The sequence below is a fragment of the Microchirus variegatus genome (assembly GCF_963457635.1).
Source record: "Microchirus variegatus genome assembly, chromosome: 12".
NCBI lineage: Eukaryota > Metazoa > Chordata > Actinopteri > Pleuronectiformes > Soleidae > Microchirus > Microchirus variegatus.
Window position 1 is genome coordinate 24,234,119 of NC_139813.1, and position 16,340 is coordinate 24,250,458.

Sequence of the window (16,340 nt, forward strand, 5' to 3'; positions counted from 1 at the left end):
CTATGTAGTACGTCATACTATACCATGTCTCCAAAATGTGACCATTTTTGGAGAAAAAAAGATTTGGCCCAAATTGGACAAAAACGACATACTATACTATGTCGTCCAAAATCTGACAATATTTTTGAAAACGTTTTTTTGGTCCAAAACTTGACAAAAACGTCACACTATACTATGTAGTACGTCATACTATACCATGTCTCCAAAATGTGACCATTTTTGGAGAAAAAAAGATTTGGCCCAAATTGGACAAAAACGACATACTATACTATGTCGTCCAAAATCTGACAATTTTTTTGAAAACGTTTTTTTGGTCCAAAACTTGACAAAAACGTCACACTATACTATGTAGTACGTCATACTATACCATGTCTCCAAAATGTGACCATTTTTTGAGAGAAAAAGATTTGGCCCAAATTGGACAAAAACGACATACTATACTATGTCGTCCAAAATTTGTCAATTTTTTTGAAAAAGTTTTTTTGGTCCAAAACTTATCAAAAACGTCACACTATACCATGTAGTACGTCATACTATACCATGTCTCCAAAATGTGACCATTTTTTGAGAAAAAAAGATTTGGCCCAAAATGGACAAAAACGACATACTATACTATGTCGTCCAAAATTTGTCAATTTTTTTGAAAACGTTTTTTTGGTCCAAAACTTATCAAAAACGTCACACTATACTATGTAGTACGTCATACTATACCATGTCTCCAAAATGTGACCATTTTTGGAGAAAAAAAGATTTGGCCCAAATTGGACAAAAACGACATACTATACTATGTCGTCCAAAATCTGACAATTTTTTTGAAAACGTTTTTTTGGTCCAAAACTTGACAAAAACGTCACACTATACTATGTAGTACGTCATACTATACCATGTCTCCAAAATGTGACCATTTTTGGAGAAAAAAAGATTTGGCCCAAATTGGACAAAAACGACATACTATACTATGTCGTCCAAAATCTGACATATTTTTTGAAAACGTTTTTTTGGTCCAAAACTTGACAAAAACGTCACACTATACTATGTAGTACGTCATACTATACCATGTCTCCAAAATGTGACCATTTTTGGAGAAAAAAAGATTTGGCCCAAATTGGACAAAAACGACATACTATACTATGTCGTCCAAAATCTGACATATTTTTTGAAAACGTTTTTTTGGTCCAAAACTTGACAAAAACGTCACACTATACTATGTAGTAGGTCATACTATACCATGTCTCCAAAATGTGACCATTTTTGGAGAAAAAAAGATTTGGCCCAAATTGGACAAAAACGACATACTATACTATGTCGTCCAAAATTTGTCAATTTTTTTGAAAACGTTTTTTTGGTCCAAAACTTATCAAAAACGTCACACTATACTATGCAGTAGGTCATACTATACCATGTCTCCAAAATGTGACCATTTTTGGAGAAAAAAAGATTTGGCCCAAATTGGACAAAAACGACATACTATACTATGTCGTCCAAAATCTGACAATTTTTTTGAAAACGTTTCTTTGGTCCAAAACTTGACAAAAACGTCACACTATACTATGTAGTAGGTCATACTATACCATGTCTCCAAAATGTGACCATTTTTGGAGAAAAAAAGATTTGGCCCAAATTGGACAAAAACGACATACTATACTATGTCGTCCAAAATCTGACAATTTTTTTGAAAACGTTTCTTTGGTCCAAAACTTGACAAAAACGTCACACTATACTATGTAGTACGTCATACTATACCATGTCTCCAAAATGTGACCATTTTTGGAGAAAAAAAGATTTGGCCCAAATTGGACAAAAACGACATACTATACTATGTCGTCCAAAATCTGACATATTTTTTAAAAACTTTTTTTTGGTCCAAAACTTGACAAAAACGTCACACTATACTATGTAGTAGGTCATACTATACCATGTCTCCAAAATGTGACCATTTTTGGAGAAAAAAAGATTTGGCCCAAATTGGACAAAAACGACATACTATACTATGTCGTCCAAAATTTGTCAATTTTTTTGAAAACGTTTTTTTGGTCCAAAACTTGACAAAAACGTCACACTATACTATGTAGTACGTCATACTATACCATGTCTCCAAAATGTGACCATTTTTGGAGAAAAAAAGATTTGGCCCAAATTGGACAAAAACGACATACTATACTATGTCGTCCAAAATTTGTCAATTTTTTTGAAAACGTTTTTTTGGTCCAAAACTTATCAAAAACGTCACACTATACTATGTAGTACGTCATACTATACCATGTCGCCAAAATGTGACCATTTTTGGAGAAAAAAAGATTTGGCCCAAATTGGACAAAAACGACATACTATACTATGTCGTCCAAAATCGGAAATTTTTTTTGAAAAAGTTTTTTTGGTCCAAAACTTGACAAAAACGTCACACTATACTATGCAGTACGTCATACTATACCATGTCTCCAAAATGTGACCATTTTTGGAGAAAAAAAGATTTGGCCCAAATTGGACAAAAACAACATACTATACTATGTCGTCCAAAGTCTGACAATTTTTTTGAAAAAGTTTTTTTGGTCCAAAACTTGACAAAAACGTCACACTTTACTATGTAGTACGTCATACTATACCATGTCTCCAAAATGTGACCATTTTTGGAGAAAAAAAAATTTGGCCCAAATTGGACAAAAACGACATACTATACTATGTCGTCCAAAGTCTGACAATTTTTTTGAAAACGTTTTTTTGGTCCAAAACTTGACAAAAACGTCACACTTTACTATGTAGTACGTCATACTATACTATGTCTCCAAAATGTGACCATTTTTGGAGAAAAAAAGATTTGGCCCAAATTGGACAAAAACAACATACTATACTATGTCGTCCAAAGTCTGACAATTTTTTTGAAAAAGTTTTTTTGGTCCAAAACTTGACAAAAACGTCACACTTTACTATGTAGTACGTCATACTATACCATGTCTCCAAAATGTGACCATTTTTGGAGAAAAAAAGATTTGGCCCAAATTGGACAAAAACGACATACTATACTATGTCGTCCAAAATCGGACAATTTTTTTGAAAACGTTTTTTTGGTCCAAAACTTGACAAAAACGTCACACTATACTATGCAGTACGTCATACTATACCATGTCGCCAAAATGTGACCATTTTTGGAGAAAAAAGATTTGGCCCAAATTGGACAAAAACGACACACTATACCATGTAGTACGTCATACTATACTCACAGTGTAAACACACAGTCAGATGTCGTTAGGGATTAAAATATGGGCTAAAATGACTAAAGATAGCACACTTTATACTGAGGCCACTCACAATCCAATCCACCCCTATCCAATTTAGTGACAAAAATTATTTTTATTATAAGAGGGAAAAAACAAGCAAGAGTTAATGAAAACAATCAACATTTACATTTAAAGTTGACATCACGACAGAGAAAAGACGACATATAAACAAATATAACAGTAAAAAGGTTACGTGTAGCATCGACCAGGCTGTCCTTAAATCTGGACCTGGACAATAACTCTAATCCTTATCTGCAGCTGTGTGAATCAGTCGATCATGATCACCTCGCAGGGGATTTTCTCCAGCGGCGCGTTTCTCTCTAAGGCCTGGACGATCTGCGTGGCTGAAGGCCTCTTCCTGGGCTCCTCCTCTGTGCACAAGTAGAAAAGCTCCACCATCCTCCGGTACGATGTGCCCAGAGACTCCACGTCCAGCGCCGGCCGCGTCCCCAAACGCTCGTAGTAGGCGTCCTCGTCGAAGCTCTCCTCGATCGAGTCGTCGGACACTGAAAGAGAATACAAGTTAGTTTGGTTGTAGTTTGTTTTGTACAACTACATTTGAAAACATTGCTGTTAATTTAAGGTTTATAAAATTCTCTGCCTCACCATCACCGTCCAGCATGTCCAGATGAGGCATCGCCAACGTCATCATCTCCCACAGAGTCAGGCCGTAGGCGAAGATGTCCGACTTGTCGCTGATCTCTCCATCTTCCTCCAAAGCCTCTTTAGGTTTCCACGGCTCTGTGCCGATGTATTCCGTGTTTGGGTTGGACACTGAGAACAGGGGAAAAAAATTTGGTCCAAGATTTGGCAAAAACGTCAAACTATACTGTTGTCAAAAATGTGAACATTTTTTTGAAAAAACATTTTTGGACCAAAATTTGCCAAAAACGTCATACTATATTATGTCGTCCAAAATGTCATCCAAAATGTAACAAAAAACGACATACTATGTCGTCCAAAATGTCATCCAAAATGTAACAAAAAACGACATACTATACTATGTCGTCCAAAATGTTTTGAAAGAAATGTTTTGGTCCAAAATTTGCCAAAAACGTCATACTATACTATGTCATAACGTCATATTACACGTTGTTGTCCAAAATTTGGCTATTTTAAAAAAAAATTGTTTTGGTCCAAAATGTGCCAAAAACGTCATACTATACTATGTTGTAACGTCATACTACAATTTGTCGTCCAGAATTTGACTTTTTTTGAAAAAAAATGTTTTGTCCAAAATATAAAAAAAACGTCATACTATACTATGTCGTCACGTCATACTACACTTTGTCGTTCAGAATTTGCCAATTTAAACATTTTTTTTTCTTAGTCCAAAATGTGACAAAAACGTCATACTATACTATGTCGTTCCAAATTTGAAAATGTTTTTGTAAACGTTTTTTTGGTCCAAAATTAGCCAAAAACTTAATACTATACTATGTTATCAAAAATTTGACAACTTTTTTGGGGAAAAGAAAAGGTCATACTATACTATGTCATAACGTCATATTACACTTTGATGTCCAAAATTTGGTTATTTTTTGGAAAAAAATGTTTTGGTCCAAAATGTGCCAAAAACGTCATACTATACTATGTTGTTCAAAATGTCATCCAAAATGTAACAAAAAAACAACATACTATACTATGTCGCCCAAATTTTTTTGAAAGAAATGTTCTGGTCCAAAATGGCCAAAAACGTCATACTATGTCGTTCCAAATTTGAAAATGTTTTTGTAAACGTTTTTTTGGTCCAAAATTTGCCAAAAAAAAGTCTTACTATACTATGTCGTAAAAAATTTGACAATTTTTTGGAAAACATTTTTTGCTCCAAAATTTCAATAAAACGGCATACTATACTATGTCGTTAAAAATTTTAATTTTTTTTAAAAACCTTTTTGATTGTTTTCTGATGTAAATAATCATTACCTTTCATGTTCTCATCGAGCTGCAGAGAAACGCCCACATCACAGATCTTGACCGTCTCAAAGTCGCCTTTAATGACCACGTTGCAGGACTTCATGTCGCCGTGTAGCAGCTTCTTCTCGTTGTGAAGATACTGCAGACAGAAAAACACACACACAGAAACAGTCACTCATCAATGTGCTCATGTCGTTTTTCTTTTTTTTTTTCTAAAATGACAAAAGGTTTCTCACCTGCAGGCCACGAGCCACATGCAGCGCCACCTTTTCTATGTTGGCCGCAGGAAAAGCTTTGAGTCCGTCCTCCCTCCTCTTCTCAATGAGGTCGTTGAGCGACTGCTCGCCGCCGTACTCCATCGCCAGACAGTTGGAGCCATCTCTGGCCGTGGTAAACGCACGGAAACCTTCATGTTGGGATGCAAACACAGAGTTAACAAGCACCTAGAGCATAAGAGAATATTAAAATACATTTACTGCTGTATATACATCCACAAAAAGGTTGATTTTTCAGCTTCTCAAAGTTAATATTTCCTTGTTTCTTTGCTGACCCAGCTGTGAATGCAGATTAAACACATAATCACTGGTAAAAACAACCTTTCAAAGACTGGATTGAATGAGTTTTGTTTACTTTTTAAAAATTCAGTTGTAGCCCTTTTATCAACAGTTTATACCTGAATCACAAACTGTTATTTACTGACAACTTAAAATCATTAAAATGAGAGAACAACAGTGCGTCTTCCGCCGTGTCTCGTCTCACCAACTATGTTGGGATGATTGATTCCCTTCAGGACCTTCGCCTCCTCGTTCAGACGCTTCTGGTAAACCACCGCCTGCTTGGTAGCACATTTGCTGTTGATCTTCTTCACAGCCCAGGGAGACGCGTTCAGTTTCCCCACTCTGAAATTCAGATTAAATACAAAAGATGATGACAGACATGATAAAATAGCCCAAATTATTATTCCTGAAAGTCTATTGTTCGTTTCTAAAGTCTCATGTTTTTTATTGTTGTTGTTGAAAAAGAACATTCCATATTTGTGTCCTGGAGGACAAAAAATTAAATGGACTGTTTTGATCAGGGTTAGTCTAGTTTTTAGTTATTTCAATATGATCTAAATATTTGAATAAATAGAGGCTGTGACTATCAATTTGCCAAGATTTTTTGGTCCAAAATTGGCCAAAAACAGCATACTAGACTATGTTGTTCAAAATTTGATCATTAAAAAAAAATTGGTCCAAAATTTGGCAAAAACGTCATACTATCCTATGTCGTTTAAAATTTGACATCGTTTGGGAAAAAATGTTTTGGTCCAAAATTTGGCAAAAACATCATACTTTACTATGTCGTTCAAAATTTGGTCCAAAATTTGGCAAAAAAGTCACACTATACTTTGTCGTCCAAAATTTGACCAAAAAGTCATACTAAACTATGTCTTTTAAAATTTGACATTGTTTTGGGAAAAAACAATTTGGGCCAAAATTTGCCAAACACGGCATACTATACTATGTTGTCCGAAATTTGACAAAAATACTATACTATGCCGTTTAAAATTTGACATTGTTTTGGGAAAAAATGTTTTGGTCCAAAATTTGGCGAAAACATCATACTATCCTAAGTCGTTCAAAATTTGAAAAAAAAATTGGTCCAAAAAAAGTCATACCATTCTTTGTCATTTAAAATTTGACACTGTTTTGGGAAAAAGAAAAATGTATCCAAATTTAGCCAAAAACGGCATACTATACTATGTTGTTCAAAACTTGACCAGTTTTTAAGAAAACTTTTTTTGGGGAAAAAATGGTCCAAAAATTGGCAATTTTTTGAAAACTTCTTTTTGGTTCAAAATTGACCAAAAACGTCATACTATACTATGTCGTTCCAAACTTGAATTTCTTTTTGTTTCAAAATTTGCCAAAAAGGTCATACTATACTATGTCGTCCAAAATTTGACAAAAAAAACTATACTATGTCGTTTAAAATTAAAAAAAAAAAATTGGTTCAAAATTTTTCAAAAACGTCAATCTATACTATGTCGTCCAACATTTGCACTTTTTTGGAAAAAAAAAATTTTGATTTATAGAAAATGCTCATTGCAGAGTCCCAAACCCAAAGACAGGACATCCATGCATCTTGTTTTGTTTGACGACCAAAGAATGTTTACTACTTACTACTATAATACAACTGGATAATCAGTTATAAAATCAGGCTACAGCCAAATTAAATAAGGTTTTAACCAAAGTAAAAGCTACCTAGTAGGTGATATACTTGTTTTGTATTATAGATTAAACTCTGTAGTGTTTGGGGTAAGAAGTAAAGGCTGGTTTGTGGTGAATATGACGTGTATTAGATATATTCCTCACCTGTCCATGAGGTAAACATTGACTCCAGTCCCACAGCCGAGCTTCTTCATGAAGGGCGAGGCTGGGATGGTGATGGGAGATCCTCCGCTGCTCAGGAAGCTCTTCACTCGGACGTTTTGCGGGGTCTTGAATGCGCCCTCGTCGGTGCATGATAGAGAGGCCATTCTGCAAAAGAAAAAAAACATTACATCGTTTACATATAAACCAAGGAATCAACACCATACATACGTCGAATTAAAATCACATGTATGTTTAATGTTAGGACCTGAATATGAAATCGTATCTAATACGTCAACATAAAAACAATGACAAAAGAATTACAACTTTTTGAACGGAGGCTGGTGCCGGTGTCGTGCCAATGTAAGTATCCCCGACAGAAAGTGTTTCCCCTGGCCGCGGAGGCAGAGAAACAGTGGTGCGCTTGCTTTCACCCAAGTAAATTAAACAATTGCATAGTTTAATGATTTATTTTATGTATACTTCACATACTGCTATATAACATCTGGTATTATGAACAGCTTTTTTTCTCTTATAGCCAAAGATATGGGGGGGAAACACATTATTTCAGACTGTTTACCTGTCTGCCATAATTTGTATCCCCCCTCAAAATGGACAGATGAAACCTGATCATCAAATGGTTTATTTTATGTATACTTCACATACTACTTTATAATCTCTGGGATTATGAACAACTTTCTTCTATTCTAGCCAAAGATATGGGGCGATACAAATCATGGCAGCCATGTAAACAGTCTGAAATAATGTGTTTCCCCCCATATCTTTGGCTAGAATAGAAGAAAGTTGTTCATAATCTCAGAGATGATATAGTACTATATGAAGTATACATAACATAAATCATTTGATGATCAGGTTTCATCTGTCCATTTTGAGGGGGGATACAAATAATGACAGGTAAACAGTCTGAAATAATGTGTTTCCCCCCATATCGTTGGCTAAAAGAGAAGAAAGCTGTTCATAATACCAGAGGTTATATAGTAGTATGTGAAGTATACATAAAATAAATCATTAAACAATGCAATTGTTGATAGTTTTAATTTACTTGGGTGAAAGCACCACTGTTTCTCTCCGCCTCCGCGGCCAGGGGAAACACTTTCTGTCGGGGATACCTACATTGGCACGACACCGGTGCACGTTCGAATCAGTAAAATGCCTCAGACTTTAAAAGTTGAATAAAGCTCGCGTGTCAGCGTTTGACAGCTGCGATTTACGAGGCAGTTAAAGTTAAAAAACACGATAAAATATCTATTTTACCAACAATATAACATGCGGTGAAGCTTTTTTTTTTTTGCAAATGGCGGAGACAGACACTGACAGTAGCGGCTAAAAGCTACTGTCAAAAAGGGCTTAAGCTAACGTCAACAGCAGCGTTATCGCCACTTTTTTGAGGCGGTAACCCGGTAAAAGTTGTCGTCGTTGTGTTTTGATTCAGATAAAGTGACAAACGACTCGTTTTTTTTCGGGACAATCGATGAAAACATTACCTGCTTTTTCCTCCTTCCTCGGCGACAACAAACGTCTGTAGATGAACCGCGTCGAACATTCAAACTGGAGTTACGGAAGCCGCCGAGAGACAAGGGACAAATGTAGAAGTTTGTCGCTTGTCAAAAATCCTTCTCCTCAGTGGTCGATGTTTGGGATTCTTCTTCAAAGTAACATCAAAGTAAAAGATAGAAGTATGCTCCGTGGTTCATTTTAAGATATTTAAACTTATTCTTTACGGAAAAGCTGCTGCAGGTGTAGTACACATTTCCCACCAGCTGAGGTCAGTCATGTTATATATAAGTCTGTTATAAATGAGCTGCAGGTGTTTGCATCCCTGTCCTAAAATGTAAGTATGGAGGTTTGTTTGACCCTTTGACCTCCACTGTACATGTCACTTTATAAATAGACGCACACTGCAGATCTGAGGACGCAGGAGCAGGAATGAGGTCTGAAAACATGATGGACATGGAAGAGAAAACAGGGGCAAATATGTCTGTCTCTCTGTTTATGCCCATTTTTCTTTTTCCCATGAAGACAAGATGTTTGTGGCCTCTTTTACTGCTTTTACTGCTTTTACTGCTGCCGATGCCACATGTTTTGCGGTGCTTTCACAGAACAAGAACGGCCATTTTTCTCTCTGGTCAAAAACAGCCGGAAAACAAACGAGATGATGATGTGCATTCATTACATTTTATATCACATACTCGCATAATTTAAAACACAACAAAAAAGCAGATTCATATCATCAATCACATGGTATTTATATATCGAATAAATGACATTATATTAAGATATTATATTCCAGGAGGATAAATGTGACCTCGCCGACCTGTGTGTGTGTGTGTGTGTGTGATCATTTTTCATTTAACTCATCTGCTGCACATGTGGAAACAGTCATACTTGCAATTACACGTCAGAGCTGTCAGTCACACACACACACACACACACACACACACACACACACACACACACACACACACACACACACACAGTCTGGTTTCCATGTCTTCAGAGGACATTTACGTTGACTTCCATTCATTTCCTGCAGATTTTACTCGAACCAGACTTACTTTAACCATGTATGCAAATGTATGGTTTTGTTAAAAATTTTTAAATATGGACAGATGAATGAAATAACGACAAAAAAATATATAATTTGTCATATTAATACCTGCGATAAAATGCAATATTTACTTTATACAGACTTGCCTTTTGTCCACACAATGTAAGTGTGTAAACAGATTTAAGGTTCCCACAACATTAGTAATTATGGAGGACGAGACCTGACATATCAATAAATAAATAAATACATACATAAATAAATGCATAAGTAAATAAATAAATGCATACATTATTAAATGCATGAATAATAAATGTATAAATTTGTTTATTTATTCCTGTATTTATTTATTCCTGTTTATTTTTTAACTTGTGAGTTAGATACCTAGCTAAATTGCTTGTTAGCTTGACATCTTGCTAGCTTGCTTAGTTGCTTGCTAACTTGCTAGCTTGCTAGATAGATAGATAGATAGATAGATAGATAGATAGATAGATAGATAGAAAAGTCTAAAGACCTAAAGCACCTTATTCACCGTATTTTTCCTGCAACACACACATGAAAATGTAACTTGTGAGCTAGATACCTAGCTAAATTGCTTGTTAGCTTGACATCTTGCTAGCTTGTGAGATAGATAGATAGATAGATAGATAGATAGATAGATAGATAGATAGATAGATAGATAGATAGATAGATAGATAGATAGATAGATAGATAGATAGATAGATAGATAAAAAGTCTAAAGACCTAAAGCACCATATTTTTCCTGCAACACACACATGAAAATGCAACTTGTGAGTTAGAGACCTAGCTAAATTGCTTGTTTGCTTGACATCTTGCTAGCTTGTTTAATTGCTTGCTAGCTTGCGAGATAGATAGATAGATAGATAGATAGATAGATAGATAGATAGATAGATAGATAGATAGATAGATAGATAGATAGATAGATAGATAGATAGATAGATAGATAGATAGATAGATAGATAAAATAAAAAAAATATCAGAACACAAAACATGTAAGAATGTGTTTGTGACTGGTCGCTGCCTTTGAACTCAAACTGCCCGGCTCATCATGATAACCCTAAACACCTCTAACCTCTTACCATAACCTTAGCTAAGTGGTTAACCCTGTTCTTATAACCTTTGACCTAACCCTATAACCACAAAAACACAACTCTACAACATTAAAACCACTTTAATCTCACTCTAAGTGCTTAAATCTGTGAAATGTGCTTTATAAATTCCGTGGGAGCAAATGGAACGCACCCACAACATACTCAATGTCCTCCTTTTCCCGTCACCCGTTAATAAATAGAAGAAAATATTGCGTTACTACCAATAAAAGAGTTCACGTGTGTAAACAAATCTATATTTTATTATTTCAGCAGTGCATATACAACATTTTAGTGGTACAAAAAGTACAAAACAATGGGTGCATTTTCTGGAAATATTCATGTTTTATTATGTAAGCGTGTACTTCTGCAGTATGTTAACTCTGTAGCCCTTATTGTAAATAATACGTTATTGTCCGACACAGTGAAGTAAACGTGTGTATATGCAGAACCAAACGAACCACTTAAAAATCATATATGTATGTAAGTGCACTTGGTTTCAAAGAAATGTGGTTTTGTTTAAAAAAAAAAAAAAAAAAAATAGGGGTCGATTGGTATTTACAAAGGTATTTGAGTTATTTGACCCCGCATTGATGTCAGAGGTCAGAGGAGCAGATTCTGACCAGTCAGGGAATCACAACATGACAACGTGAAGTACAACGATAATCTCATTTCGTTTATGCTCTTGGAATATTCCAGGCTTCATAGTTCTGTTTACACCTTAGTCCGATTATGACTCTTTATGTTAGAATCTGTTTAATGCAGAAGAAAGATGCCTTAAAGCTGTAGAGCGTCATTTTTCAGTATTAAATGGGACTAATGTATAACAATTATTCTTATAATTAGATGGTTTACAATTAAAATTGAAAAAAAAAAAAAAAGAATTACAAATACTTTATTTAAAATGTTTGCCAAATTAAAATAATCTCACCTAAATTTGACCGTCTGGACATTTAAAAGATGACGACCTTCCCGCTCAACCAAAGATTTCTCAATGCTTTTGTTGACGTCAACAAAACAAGCAATAAACAGGGTGATGTTTTTTTGGTACAACAACTTCATTTCGTCATCGGATGTTGAACAAATTACAGTTTGATGGAGTTATCCAATCAACGTTTGGAAGGAAAACACACAGGAATAAATTGTTATCCACTCACAATTCCCCTTTGTGAGTTGGCAAACATCGGTCTGTTGAGTTCTTGGATCCTCACCTAATTTCCTCTTTTTTTTTTTAAATCTGGCAGAGTCGTGGTTTATGACAGGAAGAGCCATCAAACACTCAGGTAGAAAAGTTCCTGCTGTGGTGCCATGAAACGTTAAATTCAAACGTAAACCGGGATGGTTTAAACAGACAAGACTTCACCGCAGATTATTATAAGAGCAGAGGGAACTCCACTGCAGCTCCACTGGGAGGAAACTTAGTGTTAGTGTTGTGCGTTTGCCAGTATTTAAGGTGCACTAAAGAAAAAAAAAAAAGTGTCCGTATATAAATCACGGCTGGGTGAAGAGGACGGGTTACGGCATGCGTTTAACTCCAAACTGCGGTTTCTCCTGAAGCTCAGACGCGAACGTGAGCCAGGACACTTGGGAGGTACCGACTTTGTGGGATCTGAGATCAGCTTGAACCATTAAAACCTACTGAGAGGGGAATAAAAAAAAAAATGGCTTGTACGTTATGCTCGGTTTTGTGTGTGTTTGCTAACCCTGGGCCGCAGACACTGACAGACTGTGTTTTGTAAATTGTGCGTCCAGGCATCTGTTTACACTCATCTGTTGTCTCTTTCTCACAATCATTTCATCCGTCAAAGGCAGTGACTCTTACTCATTTACATAATCCGTTAGCTGCGGGGTTTCTTTGTTTTTTGTTGTTTTACGTAAAAAGATAAAGCAAAGAGAAGTTTTGGACGGAGAACCTCAACAAGAAGAACTTAAGAGGAACTTGAACATGAAGAAAATCTGACACGTTCTATTACGTTTAATAGACTAATGTCGGGCCTTTGTTATCGATGATGACAACCTCTGCTAAGACGCAAGCCAGCGAGCTAACGCCAGGTCAGATGCTACTAAAGCCGATTTTTCAGTTTTGTTTTTAAACTGAGAAAGCACGGACAAGACGATCCAGTCAAGACGCAGGACCACACACTTCCAGGGAGGAGGTTCCTCCAGGTATTTTGGGATCCTTCAAAACCTTGCGAGATCTAACGTGACTTCAGAATGTAAACGGACATGGAGGTGGACTGTCGTCAGTTGGTAGCTGTCGTGTGTGCGAGGTTTTGTGCTGAGAAACGTTGTAAAGACTGTGGATGAAGTCATGGCTGAGAAGTCGGAATCAACTTGGCTTGCACAAGTAACGGAAGGCACCCACGATTGTTGTTAGGGCCAGATCGGGATCGGAATCTGGCCATTTATCCTCTAGTGTAGGACGGGGTTAAGGGGAAACTAAGGCAACGTTAGCGATCATCTTTTATTTGCCGTTTCAGTCGTTAGCTTTAAGGGATTCAAAACGTCTTAAAATGAAAAAGACGTTTAAATTCCGAATTCTGTAATTCAGACACCGATGGTAGAACATCTCTGCATCTTTGGCGCTCTGACTGAAAACCAGGAAGTGACCCGTGCATAGTGAATTGTGATCTTTCCAGGTCAGATGCTGCTAAAGCCGATTTTTCAGTTTTGTTTTTAAACTGAGAAAGCACGGACAAGACGATCCAGTCAAGACGCAGGACCACACACTTCCAGGGAGGAGGTTCCTCCAGGTATTTTGGGATCCTTCAGAACCTTGCGAGATCTGACGTGACGTCAGAATCTAAACGGACATGGAGGTGGACTGTCGTCAGTTGGTAGCTGTCGTGTGTGCGATGTTTTGTGCTGAGAAACGTTGAAAAACTGTAATGGAAGACGCCCACGATTGCCGAAAGCGCCAGATCGGGATCGGAATCTGGCCATTTATCCTCTAGTGTAGGACGGCAACGTTAGCGATCATCTTTTAGTCGCCGTTTCAGTCGTTAGCTTTAAGGGATTCAAAATGTCTTAAAATGAAAAAGATGCTTAAATTCCGAATTCTACAATTCAGACACTGACGGTAGAACATCTCTGCATCTTTGGCGCTCTGACTGAAAACCAGGAAGTGACCCGTGCATAGTGAATTGTGATCTTTCCAGGTCAGATGCTACTAAAGCCGATTTTTCAGTTTTGTTTTTAAACTGAGAAAGCACGGACAAGACGATCCAGTCAAGACGCAGGACCACACACTTCCAGGAAGGAGGTTCCTCCAGGTATTATGGGATCCTTCAGAACCTTGCGAGATCTGACGTGACTTCAGAATGTAAACGGACATGGAGGTGGACTGTCGTCAGTTGGTAGCTGTCGTGTGTGCGATGTTTTGTGCTGAGAAACATTGAAAAACTGTAATGGAAGACGCCCATGATTGCCGTAAGCGCCAGATCGGGATCGGAACCTGGCCATTTATCCTCTAGTGTAGGACTGCAACGTTAGCGATCATCTTTTATTCGCCGTTTCAGTCGTTAGCCTTAAGGGATTCAAAATGTCTTAAAATGAAAAAGACGCTTAAATTCCGAATTCTGTAAGACACCGACGGTAGAACATCTCTGCATCTTTGGCGCTCTGACTGAAAACCAGGAAGTGACCCGTGCATAGTGAATTGTGATCTTTCCAGGTCAGATGCTACTAAAGCCGATTTTTCAGTTTTGTTTTTAAACTGAGAAAGCACGGACAAGACGATCCAGTCAAGACGCAGGACCACACACTTCCAGGGAGGAGGTTCCTCCAGGTATTTTGGGATCCTTCAGAACCTTGCGAGATCTGACGTGACTTCAGAATCTAAAAGGACATGGAGGTGGACTGTCGTCAGTTGGTAGCTGGTAGCTGTGCGATGTTTTGTGCTGAGAAACGTTGAAAAACTGTAATGGAAGACGCCCACGATTGCCGTAAGCGCCAGATCGGCATCGGAATCTGGCCATTTATCCTCTAGTGTAGGACGGCAACGTTAGCGATCATCTTTTAGTCACCGTTTCAGTCGTTAGCTTTAAGGGATTCAAAATGTCTTAAAATGAAAAAGATGCTTAAATTCCGAATTCTACCATTCAGATACTGACGGTAGAACATCTCTGCATCTTTGGCGCTCTGACTGAAAACCAGGAAGTGACCCGTGCATAGTGAATTGTGATCTTTCCAGGTCAGATGCTACTAAAGCCGATTTTTCAGTTTTGTTTTTAAACTGAGAAAGCACGGACAAGACGATCCAGTCAAGACGCAGGACCACACACTTCCAGGGAGGAGATGCCTCCAGGTATTTTGGGATCCTGCAGAACCTTGCGAGCTCTGACGTGACTTCAGAATCTAAACGGACATGGAGGTGGACTGTCGTCAGTTGGTAGCTGTCGTGTGCGCGCGATGTTTTGTGCTGAGAAACGTTGAAAAACTGTAATGGAAGACGCCCACGATTGCCGAAAGCGCCAGATCGGGATCGGAATCTGGCCATTTATCCTCTAGTGTAGGACGGCAACGTTAGCGATCATCTTTTAGTCGCCGTTTCAGTCGTTAGCTTTAAGGGATTCAAAATGTCTTAAAATGAAAAAGATGCTTAAATTCCGAATTCTACAATTCAGACACTGACGGTAGAACATCTCTGCATCTTTGGCACTCTGACTGAAAACCAGGAAGTGACCCGTGCATAGTGAATTGTGATCTTTCCAGGTCAGATGCTACTAAAGCCGATTTTTCGGTTTTGTTTTTAAACTGAGAAAGCACGGACAAGACGATCCAGTCAAGACGCAGGACCACACACTTCTAGGGAGGAGGTTCCTCCAGGTATTTTGGGTTCCTGCAGAACCTTGCGAGATCTAACTTGACTTCAGAATGTATACGGACACGGAGGTGGACTGTCGTCAGTTGGTAGCTGTTGTGTGTGCGAGGTTTTGTGCTGAGAAACGTAAAGACTGTGGATGAAGTCATGGCTGAGAAGTCGGAATCAACTTGGCTTGCACAAGTAACGGAAGGCACCCACGATTGCTGTTAAATTCCGTTCTGAATTCTACAATTCAGACACCGACGGTAGAACATCTCTGCATCTTTGGCGCTCTGACTGAAAACCAGGAAGTGA

General features: G+C 37.6%; 1 protein-coding gene across 1 annotated transcript; it reads right to left on the reverse strand.

The window, feature by feature from the left end:
* Positions 1-3,476: 3,476 nt before the first annotated feature.
* Positions 3,477-7,713, reverse strand: pbk (PDZ binding kinase; the record flags this gene model as incomplete). The annotated part of the gene is made up of 6 exons (XM_083898961.1): positions 3,477-3,781; positions 3,882-4,049; positions 5,202-5,331; positions 5,429-5,598; positions 5,952-6,091; positions 7,550-7,713. 6 exons carry the CDS (start codon positions 7,711-7,713, stop codon positions 3,543-3,545), a joined length of 1,011 nt encoding a protein of 336 aa, XP_083755087.1. The 3' UTR covers positions 3,477-3,542.
* Positions 7,714-16,340: the final 8,627 nt, after the last annotated feature.